Source organism: Electrophorus electricus, chromosome 16 (assembly GCF_041902795.1).
Source record: "Electrophorus electricus isolate QZ-2024a chromosome 16, ASM4190279v1, whole genome shotgun sequence".
Lineage (NCBI taxonomy): Eukaryota > Metazoa > Chordata > Actinopteri > Gymnotiformes > Gymnotidae > Electrophorus > Electrophorus electricus.
Window position 1 is genome coordinate 1,865,001 of NC_137512.1, and position 15,466 is coordinate 1,880,466.

General features: G+C 48.5%; 2 protein-coding genes across 8 annotated transcripts in view; one reads left to right on the plus strand and one right to left on the minus strand.

Annotated features, from left to right (window-relative positions):
- lonrf4 (LON peptidase N-terminal domain and ring finger 4) overlaps positions 1 to 2,702 on the plus strand; it is a 12,695-nt gene extending 9,993 nt beyond the window's left edge. For 3 of the 4 annotated variants that reach the window (XM_081699099.1, XM_081699102.1, XM_081699101.1), the window contains exons 10-11: positions 121 to 283; positions 574 to 2,702. In XM_081699099.1, the coding sequence (XP_081555225.1) occupies positions 121 to 283; positions 574 to 1,002 (592 nt within the window). In that variant the 3' untranslated portion in view covers positions 1,003 to 2,702. The remainder of the gene's footprint in view (positions 1 to 120; positions 284 to 573) is intronic. The other variant, XM_027024085.3, reaches the window with a different exon arrangement.
- Positions 2,703 to 11,978: 9,276 nt separating this feature from the next.
- Positions 11,979 to 15,466, minus strand: part of gria1a (glutamate receptor, ionotropic, AMPA 1a) — a 56,340-nt gene continuing 52,852 nt past the window's right edge. The window contains exon 16 of one of the 4 annotated variants that reach the window (XM_027024067.3): positions 11,979 to 15,088. In XM_027024067.3, the coding sequence (XP_026879868.2) occupies positions 14,921 to 15,088 (168 nt within the window). In that variant the 3' untranslated portion in view covers positions 11,979 to 14,920. Of the gene's footprint in view, positions 15,257 to 15,466 lie in introns of all 4 variants that reach the window. The other 3 variants (XM_027024069.3, XR_014117409.1, XM_081698516.1) reach the window with 3 other exon arrangements.

Consider the following 15,466-nt stretch of genomic DNA (forward strand, 5'->3'; position numbering starts at 1 on the left):
GTGAAGTTAATTATGTGAAGAGATTGAATGAACCTCATTTGTGCAAGAATCACCAGTGTGTATGTTTTGTGTGTGTGTGTGTGTGTGTGTGTGTGTGTGTGTGTGTGTGTGTGGCTCCAGTTTTGCCGACTATGGTTGCATGCTGGAGATCCTGGACCTGGACCTGTTGCCGGATGGCCGCTCCTACGTGGACACGGTGGGGGGCAGACGCTTTCGTGTGATCCGCAGGGGCCAGCGAGACGGCTACCACACGGCCGACATCGAGTACCTGGAAGATCACAAGGTGTGTCCTCAGAGGCTGTGCAGCTGGGCTCAAGTTGTAGCCGGTCAACTCCATCTGGAGCCTGGCCCAGGCTGGCGGCGTGTGTCCTTCACAGGAAGCCCAGGAGCTCCGGTCTCTCCCGCAGGGTTTGGAGACACTAACTGTGTTTCTGCAGCCTGGTTTCGGCTGGGCCGGCTTAGAAGGTTCATGATGTAAGACAAGAAGAACAAGGCAGGGCCTTATTTTGGGATTTTTAAGCAGTGATGCTTTCTGTTTGTGTGTGTGTGTGTGTGTGTGTGTGCAACACACAGACGGATGGGGCGGAGCTTGAAATGTTGCAGCATCTCCATGACAGCGTGTACCAGCAGGCGCGGGAGTGGTACGTCCGCCTCAACAGCCACGTCCGTGAGCAGATCGGCCGGCAGTACGGAGCCATGCCGGACAGAGAGGATGACATCCAGGTGAGGAACACACACCTGTTCATCTGTGTACACACACCGAGAGATGCACAGCAAGTGCCTGTGTACTGCCTATATTGTGTGTGTGTGTGTGTGTGTGTGTGTGTGTGTGTGTGTGTGTGTGTTTTTCAGGCCTCTACCAATGGGCCAGCATGGTGTTGGTGGCTTCTGTCGGTATTGCAGTTAGACCCTGCCTACCAAACCACAGTTCTGTCACTCACATCTCTAAGAGAACGCCTGGGACACCTTCGTATTGTGCTGGAATACTTCTCCCAGAGCTAAACCACACACGTATGCGCATACACCACGGGACTACCTGTTTGTTTCTTGGGCTGAACCTCACACCAGACACGTTTCAACAGACACCTTTCTCTACATCCAGGAAACCATATCTCCTAGAAACAGCCTCGGTGTAAAAACACATCCCGTTATTTTTGCTGTATTGCTAAATATACTGTATAATTACGTCTAAGCATGTATTGTACTGAATTTCAAAATATTATTGATTGTTGAATGATTGTATTTCCTTCTGTTGTTGTTGGGGGTCTTGGTAACATATGAACACTGGGCAGTTAGTCGAGATTGGCTAAACAAAATAGACTTCCATGGACAGGACACCAGTGAATCCCGGTGTGTTTATCGTTTGCCTCAAGATCCACTACCACTGCGTACAGCGTTCACTGCTCACAGCAACGCTCCATCCAACCCAAGAGGGTGTGTCCCTAGCTGGGTTTACTCTAAGGACACACCCTCAGACCTTACCAGGCTGAAAACGTCCTGCTGAGTTTAGCCATGAAAAAGAAAAGATGAGGTATGGCGCCATTTTGGATCTGTTTGTCGCTGGCTGGCGTCTTGAAACGTCAGGAGATCCAGCGCTCTCATGCTGAGACTGTCCAGGAGATCCAGCGCTCTCATGCTCAGACTGTCCAGGAGATCCAGCGCTCTCATGCTCAGACTGTCCAGGAGATCCAGCGCTCTCATACTGAGACTGTCCAGGAGATCCAGCGCTCTCATGCTCAGACTGTCCAGGAGATCCAGCGCTCTCATGTTGAAACTGTCCAGGAGATACTGTGCTTTGAAGGAGGCGGTGCATTGAATGAAATGCATTCCACGATGTGATCTTTCATGAGCAGAGCCTTGAAATTCTGCCAAAAATTCAACTTTAGTACAAAAATGTGTAAAGAAGGTGTGAGAGTGCAGTAATGGCTGTAGGGAATAACCTTAAAAACCCCTCACCTCAGAGGCACCTTCAGAGTCCCTCTCAAGCTCTGCTTGCTTCTGCTTTAAAGCCAAGCATTAAAATATCTCATTCAGTGTATGTGCGCTGGCCCAGAGAGAGGGAATAGAAGCGTGAGGTGTGCAGAATACAGACAAGGGCTGAACGCAGCCACAATTGTCGTGGTTGGAGACGTCCCAAGGCTGCAGTAAGCCCTGCTTTGGGGTCAGCTGAGCTTTCAGATCTCTGGATATCTGAATGGGATTAGTGCCCTTGGCTCTTAAACCTTAATCTGGATGCTAGGATGCGCTGTCTGTACTGTGTCCTGAACTTTTCTTTCTTTGTGTGGAATGTTAGCTATGTGCTCTGATATTAGCATGAAATGACATATGATGTTTTGCTTCGAGGCACAAAGAAGAAGAAGAAATTGTCTGTTTCTTACCATGAAATTTGTACTATAGTTTTTCTTTGTTTTAATACATTTCAGATTCATTCTTTGCTTAAAAAATGTGTTATTGCCATGATGTTATAGTCCTAACCACCACTTGCCTTGGGACAGTGCCTTTTCTGCACAGTGCTTGAGTTAGCGTTTGTGGATATGAGCAGAAACCATAATGATGTGCTTGAATAAGTGTGTATCTGGGACCTTGAAACAGAACTGCTCTGGAAATTTGACCCTGTTTTGTTAATGTAGGAACCTGCTCGACTGGGCTGCAGGTTGTAGTCGTTTCTACCAAGCACGAATAATAAAAGGATGGTAGTTTGAGTCATGAATCATTTTGGTTAGATTTTCTGTAATGGAACACGGTTTGTTTTCAAGAGCAGATGGGTTCTGAGCTTTCTCTCAATGCGAATAAGACATGTAATCCACTGATGAGCCAGAGAGGCATTTTGACGCCACGGCCCAGGCAAGTAAGACGCATGTGTAATCCAATCGCTGCACCTCCTCAGATTTGGTTTAAGAGCGGGAGCAGGGACTGGGTTCCCTACAGTGTGGGGGGCCAGGCTGCCAGGCCCTTCATCGTGCATAGCAGTGCCACTCCACAACAGCGGAGTCCAGAGGTCTGCAGGCCTGGAGCCTTTCAGCCTCAGCTTCACTTCCTCGCCACCCTTAAAATCACTGAGGTTTTTTCCACTGTAAGTTTTAGTTGCATGAAACACGTTCAGAATGTCAGTCCTTTATCCAGGCAGGCATATGCCTCACGCAACTGGAAGCTTCTCTGTGACTCGGGCTGAGGTTAAACTGAGATGCAGCGTTTATCAATGACTATACCCGTGACTCCTGGCATTCTGTATTCCCATCTTTCCCTGTTAAAACACTGATTTTAGTGTTTTATAATGGATCATTATAAGATGGCTGTATAAGGGTGGAGGTTTGTATGAGAGATTGCAGGAATCTGGGTTTAGCCATGAATATGAGTATGAACATGAATATAAGACTCCAGGTTGTGGGCTAAGACTCCAGGTTGTGAGCTAAGACTGCAGGTTGTGAGCTAAGACTGCAGGTTGTGGGCTAAGACTGCAGGTTGTGGGCTAAGACTGCAGGTTGTGGGCTAAGACTGCAGGTTGTGGGCTAAGACTGCAGGTTGTGGGCTAAGACTGCAGGTTGTAGGCTAAGACTGGGTTCTAGGTTATGAGGTAAGATTCAGCATCATTAGACCTAAAATAAGCCCCAAAAGAATAAGCTGCATGAACTCTTGGAATGGGTTCAAAAATAAAACTGGTCGTTATTTCCTTCTACAATAAGCAAGTCAAAAAGTAAATATGTACCTTTGCTGTCTACTATATATATATATATATATATATATATATATATATATATATATATATATACACAATTTTATCTACTCAACTACTTCTGCTAACCCTTAATAATAAGTATAATAAAATAATAAATTAGTGTATGTGTGTGCTTAATATAATAATTCCCTATATTGCCAAAGTAACCACCAGATGGCGACATAGTACCGCTGAATATGCGTAAACGGGCCGTGAGCGACAGAAACATTACCGGAATTAATACGCTGGGTCCTTCATCCGTCAGTCGGTGTGTGATGGTGTACGCGTTTATAATGTTCACATGCATCTTGCACCCAGTCCTAAAGGTTTCTAAGTGCAGAAAGCAAGGATCAAAGGGAGCTCGGACAAGCGTGCAGACGCCACGCCGCGCGAGCTAGAGCTTGCGTCCACGGCCCGTGCAGGTCACGGACGAAGGTCTACGTGAAGCAGGAGGCACGAATGCCCCGGGGACCCGCGAGACCTGTCGACCCGCCCGAGTGGACCAACAAGAAACAAAGGAACACATGAGACGCGTGTGACGTCTTTGGTGGGGGCTACAGAACGTGCGCTGCTTTAACACCAGGAAGCCTGGTTTGAGGAGCCCCGTGAGCAAGTCTGATCCATCATCCATTATCCCTCCCACATGTGGCTACTGTAGCGAGGATGACGGCCAGTTTGCATTTAAGAAATTATCGCAAAGGATTTGCTGCTCATGAGCTCGTGCTCATTGCATGTACATGTGCTTGAAGTGGCACAGCTTAGCACAATACATCAGTGCACGGTGTGGAGATGCTCACGGTATGATGGATTAAGGTTGGGCAGGTGCGTCAAAGGTAGTTCAGGGCAGAATTATTGTCATTTCCATGGTGCCACCTGCACATGGAGTAGGCAATCGCAGTAGTCCCACAGATTATTGAACAAATGCACCTTTTAGTTCCACACAAAAAGGTCCCTAGTTGAAGACAGTCAAATTTTAGAGTAAAAGGTTATTAATTTGAATAACAGTTGCCTTTCAGGCAAAATAGTTTATTTATTAGTTGTGGTTTGAGTGAAAGGCAAACCCTTCTCAAAGATTAAATGAGCACATGCCAGAAAGGTGTAAAAACTGTCTGCATATTCTCTCTGTTCGCATCCCTGCCCCCTTCCTCTGTGTCTTTTGCTCTCCTCCCTCGCTCTCTGTATCTATCTCTGTCCCCCCCAAACGAGGACCGTCGGCAGGTAAGAAGGGAATAGTCGCTGATATACCTGGCTGATCCTCACGTGGCCGGCGTATCAGAGGCCGCTGTCATCCCCGCCACGTGAGAGAGGAGAGAGAGAACGACCTTTAGACCTGTATCTTTTGAAACAATGTGATTTGATATCCATGCGTGTGATGGACGTTTGGGGAGAAAGTGACCTTTTCTACGAGCTCTGGAACGCAGGACAGACAGACGAGAGACTCGGGATGAGCAGAAGAGACACCGGCCCGGATCATGATGTCCACAGACGCGAGTCCCCCGCTGCTCCACATAATGGGAAGTCAAAATAAACAACTTCGGAGAGAGGGAATGTACAGTTGGAGGAAATCAATTGTGATGAAACGTGCTCTTCACACAAATTACCTCTACATGTGTGTGATGACTGGACCAGTGCGTTGGCATGGCAACAACCCCTTTTCCCCACAGCAGATCTATGTAACATAGACAATAAACAGCAGAAAAGGCTTTCGGATATGGGAGTGTTGTTAATTCACTGCTCTGGGGGCCACGTCCTCGGTCTAAGGACGCAGTAGGACTGCTCCCATGGTAATGCATGGAAACGTAGCGCAGCACATGCAGTCTCAAAGTGGAAGAAGCCTTTAGCTCTTGAGGAAATAACAGCATTTTTTCAGTGTTGAAGGGAATAAAAGACAGAGAAGGGTGAGAAAGAGCCTTTGGAACTGGGCATGAATGTTAATGCAGGGTTATATGGGAGACTTGTTCACTTGGGCAAATATATGAATGATAAACGTCTTTATAACATGTAGTTTGTATTGTCCAGCATCCTGCCAGAGCAGTGATGTCCCGGTGCTTCTGTTCAGTGGGGGTTGTTTCACAAAGCCAAGGTGGTTTTTACAGATAACCCAGAAACACAGGCTGGGCGGACCCCAGAGCAGAAAAGCCAACAGATGGTGACCCCAGAGTTTCTGCAGAATAGCTGTTCTATATGGAATTTCCCCTTTCTCTGGTAGTATGGTGTGTGTAGAGTGTCTGAAACAGGAGCTAAGGAACCTGCCTTTAAACACTCTGTTGGCATTTCCCGGTATTTTATGTTATGGACTGGATCTCTTCTGTGACTGACTCTCTCACTGTGTCTCATCAGCACACTGGGAACGGTACTACGGTCACCTGATAACCAGACCGACAGGACAACAGGCATTATGGATTTATGACTCAGCGGCGGCCCACACACCACTCGCCAAAACAAACCGAGATGTTTCGCAAGCAAAGTCGTCTCTGTAAGGTCTCTGCAATTCGCCTTTTTTTCGCATAACATTAAAACGTGTGCTCATTTTTAGTGCTCAATTAGAAAGCAGTGAAGATGGGCTCAATAAATGATGTCCTTCGGGCGCCGGCCGTACACGTGCGACGTTGGACACGAAAGAGTTGCAAACGGAAACACTCGCGTGAGCTCGGTAAGGCGTCGCTAAGACACACGCGGAGCTCACGTGCACACTGTGGTTTGATTCGGCTCGTTGCTTCTGACTGACGAGAACGTGCTCGCGCGTTTTCATCGGCGCCTCTCGTGTTCTTTTGGCTGGACATCGTCATGGAGACGGAGTTGCCAGCGGTCGTTAGGGGCTGGGGGACGCAGAGAGGTAATCGGATTGCGCCTTTCAATAAAAGACCCACCTGCTGCCATTGCGGGGCATTTTAAAAAACGCTAGTCACTTCTGGGTCGAAGGGCGCCATGGAAAACGCGACGGATCGGTGCAGAAATGAAACTGCGTGTCTTTTCTGATGTATATATTTTCGGAAACCTACACATTATTTGCATAGCTAAATTTCCGCCTTTCCAGCGAAGCCGACCTTCTCGCTGCTTGGTCCAAGGCCGGACTTATCCGCGCCAAACCGTACAGAACACTGCTGGGCGAAAGAAGGGGCTGCAGCGTCGTGTGAGCGTGGAGAGAGGCAGGCGCACGGCCATGCTGGACCCGGGGAGCGGATTCGGTGTGCACAGCAACGCCATGGCAGAAACCCCACGAGAGTCCTCTGTGTGAGAGGCTCCATCAATAATGTATCGTCTCAGACTTCTGAGGAAACGTGTTTCATCCAATTTTCTTTTCTTTTCTTTTTTTTTTAGCACTAGGACACAAGACGCGCCGCGCGTCAGGCCCCGGCTGTAAAAGCCGCTCCCACCCGCGTGCGCGGCTCCGTGCAGCTGGAGATGCCCACCGCTCGCGGGCTGTGCTGCGCGGCCGACAGCGCTAGCAGATTGCGTGGAGTGAGTTCAGAACAAAGGGCGTGAGGTCGTGGATTTCTGAATTACACAGTGGCCGCTGCTTGCCATGACTGGGGCGCTCGCCTCGTCTTTTTTTTTTTTTTTTTAATGCATATCATTTACATACATTTCTCCGCTTTAGTGAAACCGGCCTCTGCTGCGTGTTGCATTCGTCGTCCTAACGGCTGACGATGGGGGCGGAGCTCCTAGCTTTACAGCCTATGCTAAATTTATATTAACTTTGTAATAACTTTATACTAGTCCTCCTGAGGATTCAGCGGTCACATATTCATTCAAAATCCTTTGGTTTCCCAGGTCCTGGTACCAAAGCCCTGTCAACTGATAACGGAGCAAAAGACGATGGCAGAACCATGAGCGATACTGGCGTGACAGTTCTCGCCGTTCCTTGTCTCGCGCTTTGACGTGAGCGCGAACGTTTGTTACCGCCGCTAACTGTCGCTCCGGCGAGGCACCCCAGGCCTGCCGCAGCTTTAGGGAAGAGGGAAAGCGTGCTAGTGAATAATGACAGTCCTGATAGGACCCGACTGCCGAATCCGAAAGAATTGGGACAAGCAGAAACGATGCTCCTGCAGATCCTGACGTAGTCCGCGTGCACTAGAGGAACACGCAGCCTTGCTGATAATGGCCACCTACCTTCACGAGCGGTTAAAAAAAAAAATCGCAGTTTGACGGAGCGTGGGACATCATGTGTGAATTTGGCACAGACAACGGATAACAAATGGCTAACAGTGGCGATGTGTGTATGAGGCCAGACCAGAGTCTGAGGGCCAATAAGACATCATGGCTGTCATGATGAAGAAGCTAACACACTCACAATATTATTCAAGATTCAAACTTAATAAGCAGAGATGAAAGAGGATTTTTTATACGGATTTAAGGAGCCACCTGTTGGGAGATGGGGAATCATCCATATTTAGCTCGCTAATTATGTCGGTTGATGTAATTGGCACTTACTACCTGCACTGCCTGAACAATTATCACAGCTGTGATCTGGCCCTGTTTACACTCGCCTGAGTCGGTTCCAATCGTGGCCTCGGCCGGGGAACGTCCCCCTAAAATGGTTTGGACCACTGCAGGGGCCTTCAGTGAACAAGCTACAAGGCCCGTACGTTGAAGTGCCCTCACGGAGTTAACATGCCTCACCTTCTCTACTAGGGCAGGTGGCGCTCGGCCAGAAGTCTCTGCACTAGGGGCGTGATAATGGAAGCAACTGGGTGCTTCGATGGTTCCAGACCTTGGCCTGACATCCAGGCTTGATTCCTGCCAGGCAATTTAAATATGAATCCCTCGATCCAGTGCAGAAATGTCTAATCCCTCTAACGCCCGGTGAAGGCTGCCACGGAGCGAAAAACAAAAAAAGAAACATAAATGTAAGTGGAGTGATTTAAAGAGTGGATTACGAGAATGAGAAATGTTCATTTCCCCCAGTTGGAAGGAAGGGCTTGCAGGTGTATTAGAGCTGGTGGCCTGTGATTGCCTTTTAATGAGAGAATGACTGTGGAGACGTGATAAGGAGAGTTCAGACTAAGAGGGCCTTCCTGGGATTAGAACAATCATCAAAAATGCCACGTCTTAAAAAAACCCTTACAGTGTCGAAAAAAGAAACTCGCAGCCTCCATGTAAAGAGTGAGAGGATGAAAAGTCTTTACTTTCAACCCTGCGACTAAAGGTGACAAACACAGTACCAGTCAGTGTTCCTGTAAATCTGCTGCTTCTCCGTTTGGATGTGGAGTCTTGTGACACTTCTCACCTTATGTGTAGTCATTTTGTTCTGATTTAGCAGTGGAAGATTCGGATGCATTTTATAGTCATCTGAAATCAGCTGCTCTTTGACATCAGATTAATAACCGTAATGGATCATCTGACGGCCACGGGAGAATCAGCTGGTTTCGCCAAGCTCCGAGACACAGTGACTCACACAGGCAGAGGAGCCCAGACGCAGGGGACGCGAGGGGACGACGTCAGGAGGGGAGTCCTCCAGGCTTTTAGGTGCTCTCGGGAGGAAAAGCTTGGCTCATTCCATTAGCTGCTCCAAGACTCAGCAGGCTGTTTCAAGCAGCTCGTATCATGTGACTCGGGGGTGTTAGCAAGTGCAGTCGCCTACCGCTGAGTCCCGCTGGGTCCTGGCCAGCGTCCTGCCTGCAGGTGTGAGAGCAGAGGCACTGATGATGAGACAGGGCAGTTCAGGATGTCCTGAAGACGAGACAGATCTGGTCAGGATGTCCTGAAGACGAGACAGGGCAATCCTGATGTTTTCTGACGGTGTGCTTCCACAGTGCTCCTGGACTGCAGTGCTCCTAACACGCACAAACCTTCCCGTGACTTATGACGTCCTTTCACAGCAGGTGTTGGATTTCCTGCTCTTGCCTTTCCCGTATTTCTCTTGATCCAGGGAAAATCATCCCAGAAAGGCATCGTGTGCCTGCTCTTACTGGGTTTGCTTTGAATTTAAATTCATCACCGTTAAGACTGTAAACTTATGAAAAATATATGAGGGATAACACTTCTGTTTGTCACCTCACACACTTCAGTTTGTCATTCTCCTGCTTTTTTGATTGACTACTGCTATAAAGCAGCTATCATGACCCTTGTTTTCCCCATGGTGCACTTCACAGCGACGACCCCGGTTGCTTTAGCGACGGCGTGGAGGTCAGACATCCCGTCCAGCCAGGCCACGTTCCCCTCCTCGCTGAGGCGACGGCCGAGGCTTCGGCGTGGCACTGCGAGCCGCTCATCTGTCGTTCCGTCTGGGCGCACGCACAGTGCCATCCCTCTTCCTGCCTCCCTCAGTGGTCCCGGGTGCGTCGTTCCGGTCGCCTCGCGAGTGGCGGAGGTCGTTCTCCCCGTCTTGTCCCCTCCGTGGTCCTCTCGGGACAGCGTGGGTGATGTTAGCACAGCACACGCGGCGCGGTGGCACGCAGGAGGGCAGACAGAAGAGTCTGTCTCTGTCACCGGGCTGATGAGGCTCTGTGATTAACAGGCCTCTCCTGTCAGCCTAGAGCAGTGGGGCACACTGATGAGTCAACTCTAAAAGACACTCTTCTCATTTTTTTCTTCTTTCCATTCTCTCTCTCCCTCACTTATGATCTTGCAATCCCTCTCACCCTCCCCTCATTTCTCTCCCAGCTGTTATCTCCCTACTTTCTTCCCAACACACACACACTTTGACACCTGGTGTGGCCTCATTCCTCGTAACTCTCAGCCAGACTGACAGGAGTCTTTTGATCCATCCACGCACACGTATACGTACACATACTGCCCAGGACAAAGGGCTCAGATCAGACCTTCCTGCTTATTTCCATGGTGGACATCGCCACAGATATCCATGCCCACACACCGTCCAGTGCATTCCTGCAGCCCATGCGTTTTACATTTACCTGACACTTTTATCCAAAGCAACTTACAGTTATGGCTGAACACAACTGGAGCAATTGAGGGTTAAGGGTCTTGCTCAGAGGCCCAACAGTGGCAACTTGGCAGTGGTGGGACTTGAAGCGGCAGCCTTCCAATTACAAGCCCAGTACCTTAGCTGCCAAGCCGGCTTAGTCGGCTGCGGTGATACGGGAGGCGACGTGTACCGGGCCGGCTGGGCACAGCGGGTCTGCGTGGGGAGGGGAGCAGAAAGACGCGTATGTAAGCACATAGTGGCAGGTGTCATGGATCCCCTCGCAATTTCACACCGCCACACTTTGTCTTCATTATGCATGCTGTTGGGACCCACGCAATCTCGCATATTACACTGCAGCCATTGTCTCAGTGGGAGAAGCCTGGGAGATCGGGCGGAGGCGCAGAACGGCCAACAACTCCGTGGAAACATGCTAGCTTTTTCTCTCTCTTACACCTTTTATTGCCAATATGCAATCAGCTTTAATGGGGAGATTGTGCCAGGTGTCGTCTTGACGACGAGGCGTGTAAAAATTTAGTGTGGGTCATTTTCCACTATGGGAAGTGAAACTCTTATGAGGTACCTCAGGAGTAATGCTTCTTTGGCAGGGCAGTGCTGTCTGATGTATTTTTAAAGGACCAGAACTACTTTTGTGTGGGTCAAAGTCATTTGATAGTGTAATGGGGAAGATTATTTGTATCAATGGAACATTCAAGGTTCTCTGTTGTACTTTTGCGAGGTGAAAGATGAAAATTGAGATCCTCAGCTCTTCTTCCGTTGCCTTGCAGTGACAAGACTGATCTACATACGTGGCAGCTAACACTAAGAAAGGACATCAGCTCCCAGGACCAAGCGCAGTTCTGGGTTAGAGACAGCGTCACCCAAACACTCAGATGCAGTTACAACCTCCTGGGCTTCTGGGAATTTAGAAGGGTGGGGAAAAGGTAATAATAAATCTAATAATAAACCCCACCGCAATTTTGAAATCTCAAAGCAGGCCGCGGATCACTTTGAAACCGCTCAGCAAACACTTCGTTGCTATTCAACCTGGACCTTCCTGCATCGTCTAAGTTACTCTGAATACGAGCAAAAAGAGAAATCTCAATATCAACCTACAGCTTTTTTTCCCTTCTAGTTGATTCTGTGTGAAGGTCGTGGAATGAATGGTGGATACCTACAGGCCTGTGTCTGCATCACTGGCCTGGTTTTGTTAACAGTTCTGGGCCGAGCACCCAGACGTATCCTGGCGAGCTCATTTCCACACGTCACGGATGCGGCAAGCATGCCATCAGACATGCAGAAGCTAACACAGATCTGCTGCCTTGAAATTGTCCATGTTAGCATAGAATCAAATCAAATGCACAAGTGAGTTTTGAAGAATTACAGCAAAAATATGGTTTGAGAAGCACAGATCCACGGTTTTTGGTTAAAAAAAGTTGTATTTATTTTTCATTGTTTTTGATTCAATGTTTATTCTCATCCATTCCATTCCTATGCAGCCATACCTTTCTGATAAACAGAAAACCAACAAATAAACAAACAAGACAGTGAAATATGAGTGAGCACACAGGATCACTTTTGCATTAAAAAACCCCCCCAAAACAGAGTAACACTATTAACCAGAAACACAAAGGATCCCAACACGACCAGGCCCCAGAGCTCCCTCCGCTCGCTCGTCTCCACAGCCACAAGTCATGCCATTTTTTTTAAAATACAAATGTCTCTCTCAAGACTACAAATCAACTACTGTTTATAAAACCTGTTCGGGTACGAGACGTTGAGGGGCGGGCTCGTCAGAGGGCTGCAGGCTCCTTCATTCAGACACAGTGAGAGCTGTTTGGACACTGTGGCTGTCTTGGGGGGTGGGGCGCTCATTAAAAGCCTGGTTCTTGCCTAGAATGTTTGGCCACGGCGAACGCGTCAGGTCTGGGGAATGGCCTTAGTGTACATGTGTCTGGAAAAGTAGCAGCAGAGGTCGACAATGAGGAAAATAGACGCGGAAAGGTCAGTGAAGGACCCCGCTGTGGACACATGAAATATTTAGCCGCAACCTTATGAAATGCCGTGTGTGTGTCTGTGTACATGTGTGGAGGGATCGAAGAGTGTGCCAATGTCTACATTAGCATTTGGTCCGTACAAACCCGCCGATCTCGGTTCTGAAATGACAGCAACTTGCTTTCAGACCACTTGATTATCTTACGTTATAAATGCATGGCAGATGAACAAAGCCTGCTGAATAACTCTGATAGACAGCTGACTGATGTGTAAAAGAATATTGTATCAAAAGGATGTCTATACTGTAGTGACACTATTCAAAAACACCTGGCTTTGGCTCGGAGTCTAGAACAAACACAAGATACTGCCGTGTGTAGCATGGAGGAATGTTCAGGCAGTGAGGGACTGGGGCGACAGTGGCAAGTTCATTTAAAGGACGTTTAACCACAGTGGCTCGTGACATTTCCGCGGGCGTCCTTGTGGGGGCGCTGCTTATCCAATGGACTGATTGGCGGGGCATGCGACAGCACATGCCCGAGTCAATCTCGGCACAAACGAGGTATGGTGCCTTATACGAGGCATAGCAGCAAAGCAAGGTTGTTGAGGTGCAAAAACACACACGAAAAAACAAACACACACACACACACACTATGCTCTACTGATCAACACCAAATCAAATTCCTCGCCTTTTCCAGGTTAAGATTTACATCAGAGTATTTACACTATCAACAGAGTGAAAAATTGATATGTTTTTTTAATTAGGCTATGCAGTTAATGAGGGAAGCAAATCAACCTTTGTCCACTAGCACTGGACACTGTGTCCACTAGCACTGGACTAGCGTTGGACACTGTCCACTAGCACTGGATTGGCACTGGATACTGTGTCTGCTAGCACTGGATTAGCACTGGACACTGTGTCCACTAGCACTGGACACTCCACTAGCACTGGATTGGCACTGGACACTGTGTCCACTAGCACTGAATTAGCACTGGACACTGTATCCACTAGCACTGGATTGGCACTGGATACTGTGTCCACTAGCACTGGACTGGCACTGGACACTGTATCCACTAGCACTGGACTAGCACTGGACACTGTGTCCACTAACACTGGATTAGCACTGGATACTGTGTCCACTAGCACTGGATTAGCGCTGGACACTGTGTCCACTAGCACTGGACTAGCACTGGACACTGTGTCCACTAACACTGGATTAGCACTGGATACTGTGTCCACTAACACTGGATTAGCACTGGATACTGTGTCCACTAGCACTGGATTAGCGCTGGACACTGTGTCCACTGTTCACTAGCACTAGACCCCTGTGTCCACTGGCACTGGACCCGGTGTGTGTCCAGAGTAACTGGCTTCCCCCGATCATTACAATAGGCTGCATATTCTCACTTCCCCTCTATGAATCATTACAGCATATGAGCCACATAAGAATCTGTGCAAAGAATCATGTGTTTTACATGGTCCTGTTTTGATAAAGAAAATAAGGTTAGGACAACACTCATATGACACTTAAGACAGAAGGAAACAGGAGTGTTATACTGGCACAACACGGGGGTCAAACTACACACACTTGTTTTTAACCCCATTGTGTGGATGAATGCTGTTTGTCCAAAAGTGTCCTGTCATGAGAACAAAAGCGGTTTGGTAAAAAGAGTCCCGTCGTGTGAACCAAAGCGGTTTGTCAAGAAGAGTCCTGTCGTGTGAACAAAAGCGGTTTATCCAAAAGAGTCCCGTCGTGTGAACAAAAGCGGTTTGTCCAAAAGAGTCCCGTCGTGTGAACAAAAGCGGTTTGTCAAGAAGAGTCCCGTCGTGTGAACCAAACCGGTTTGTCACGAAGAGTCCTGTCGTGTGAACCAAAGCGGTTTGTCACGAAGAGTCCTGTCGTGTGAACAAAAGCGGTTTGTCAAGAAGAGTCCTGTCGTGTGAACCAAAGCGGTTTGTCACAAAGAGTCCTGTCGTGTGAACAAAAGCGGTTTGTCACGAAGAGTCCCGTCGTGTGAACAAAAGCGGTTTGTCCAAAAGAGTCCCGTCGTGTGAACAAAAGCGGTTTGTCCAAAAGAGTCCCGTCGTGTGAACCAAAGCGGTTTGGTAAGAAGAGTCCCGTTAGCCTCTTATTGCACGTTTGTCTTCCTCTCTTTCTCTCACTTTCTCTCTCTTTTATTTCACTGAAACATTTTTATTTTCTTTTTGCTGGCATATCCCACGTTAGAAAAAAGTTCTAGCAGTAGCCGGTTTCACCAAGAAAAGTCCGAGAGTGTGTTTTGGCAGTACGGTGCACCCGCTGCCTGGTGGGCAGGCGGATGTCGGGGGCGTGGCCATCCGGGGCCAGTCACATGCCTGACGCGGCTAGACCCATGCCAGCAGGGTGACCCACGCACGGCAGCGTCTGCATGGCTTTGGGGAAGTCGTGGGTGACGACGCGGCCATTCTCGCCGCCGCTGGCGTTCCCGCTCATCCGCGTCAGCGTGGAGCAGCGCATGGCGTCACTGATGGATTGCTGCGGTGAAGATATGGCAGGAGTTAGGCACGGTATGGGGGCGTGGCCAGGAAATGCTTGAAAGATGTCAGTTTAGTAAAAGCCAGAGATGAAGTAGACGTTTGTATCATGAAGTGTGCGCACACAAAATGATAGGCGACACGATGTTCGGGTAGCCGGTCAGCGATTCTGCAGAGATAAGATGCGAAAAATTCCGAATTCTGGTCATCCAGTTGGATCGGTGACCCTTCAGAACAGAGTATACTTCCTGTTTAACATTCCTCAAGCATTCCTGGTGACTTTATGCAAACCCTGCAATTCTGCGCTTCGTATAAACTGCTTTTAGCACTGGTGACTTGATTTGTTAACCCTCTGATGCAGAAGTTATGAGAGGAAAGA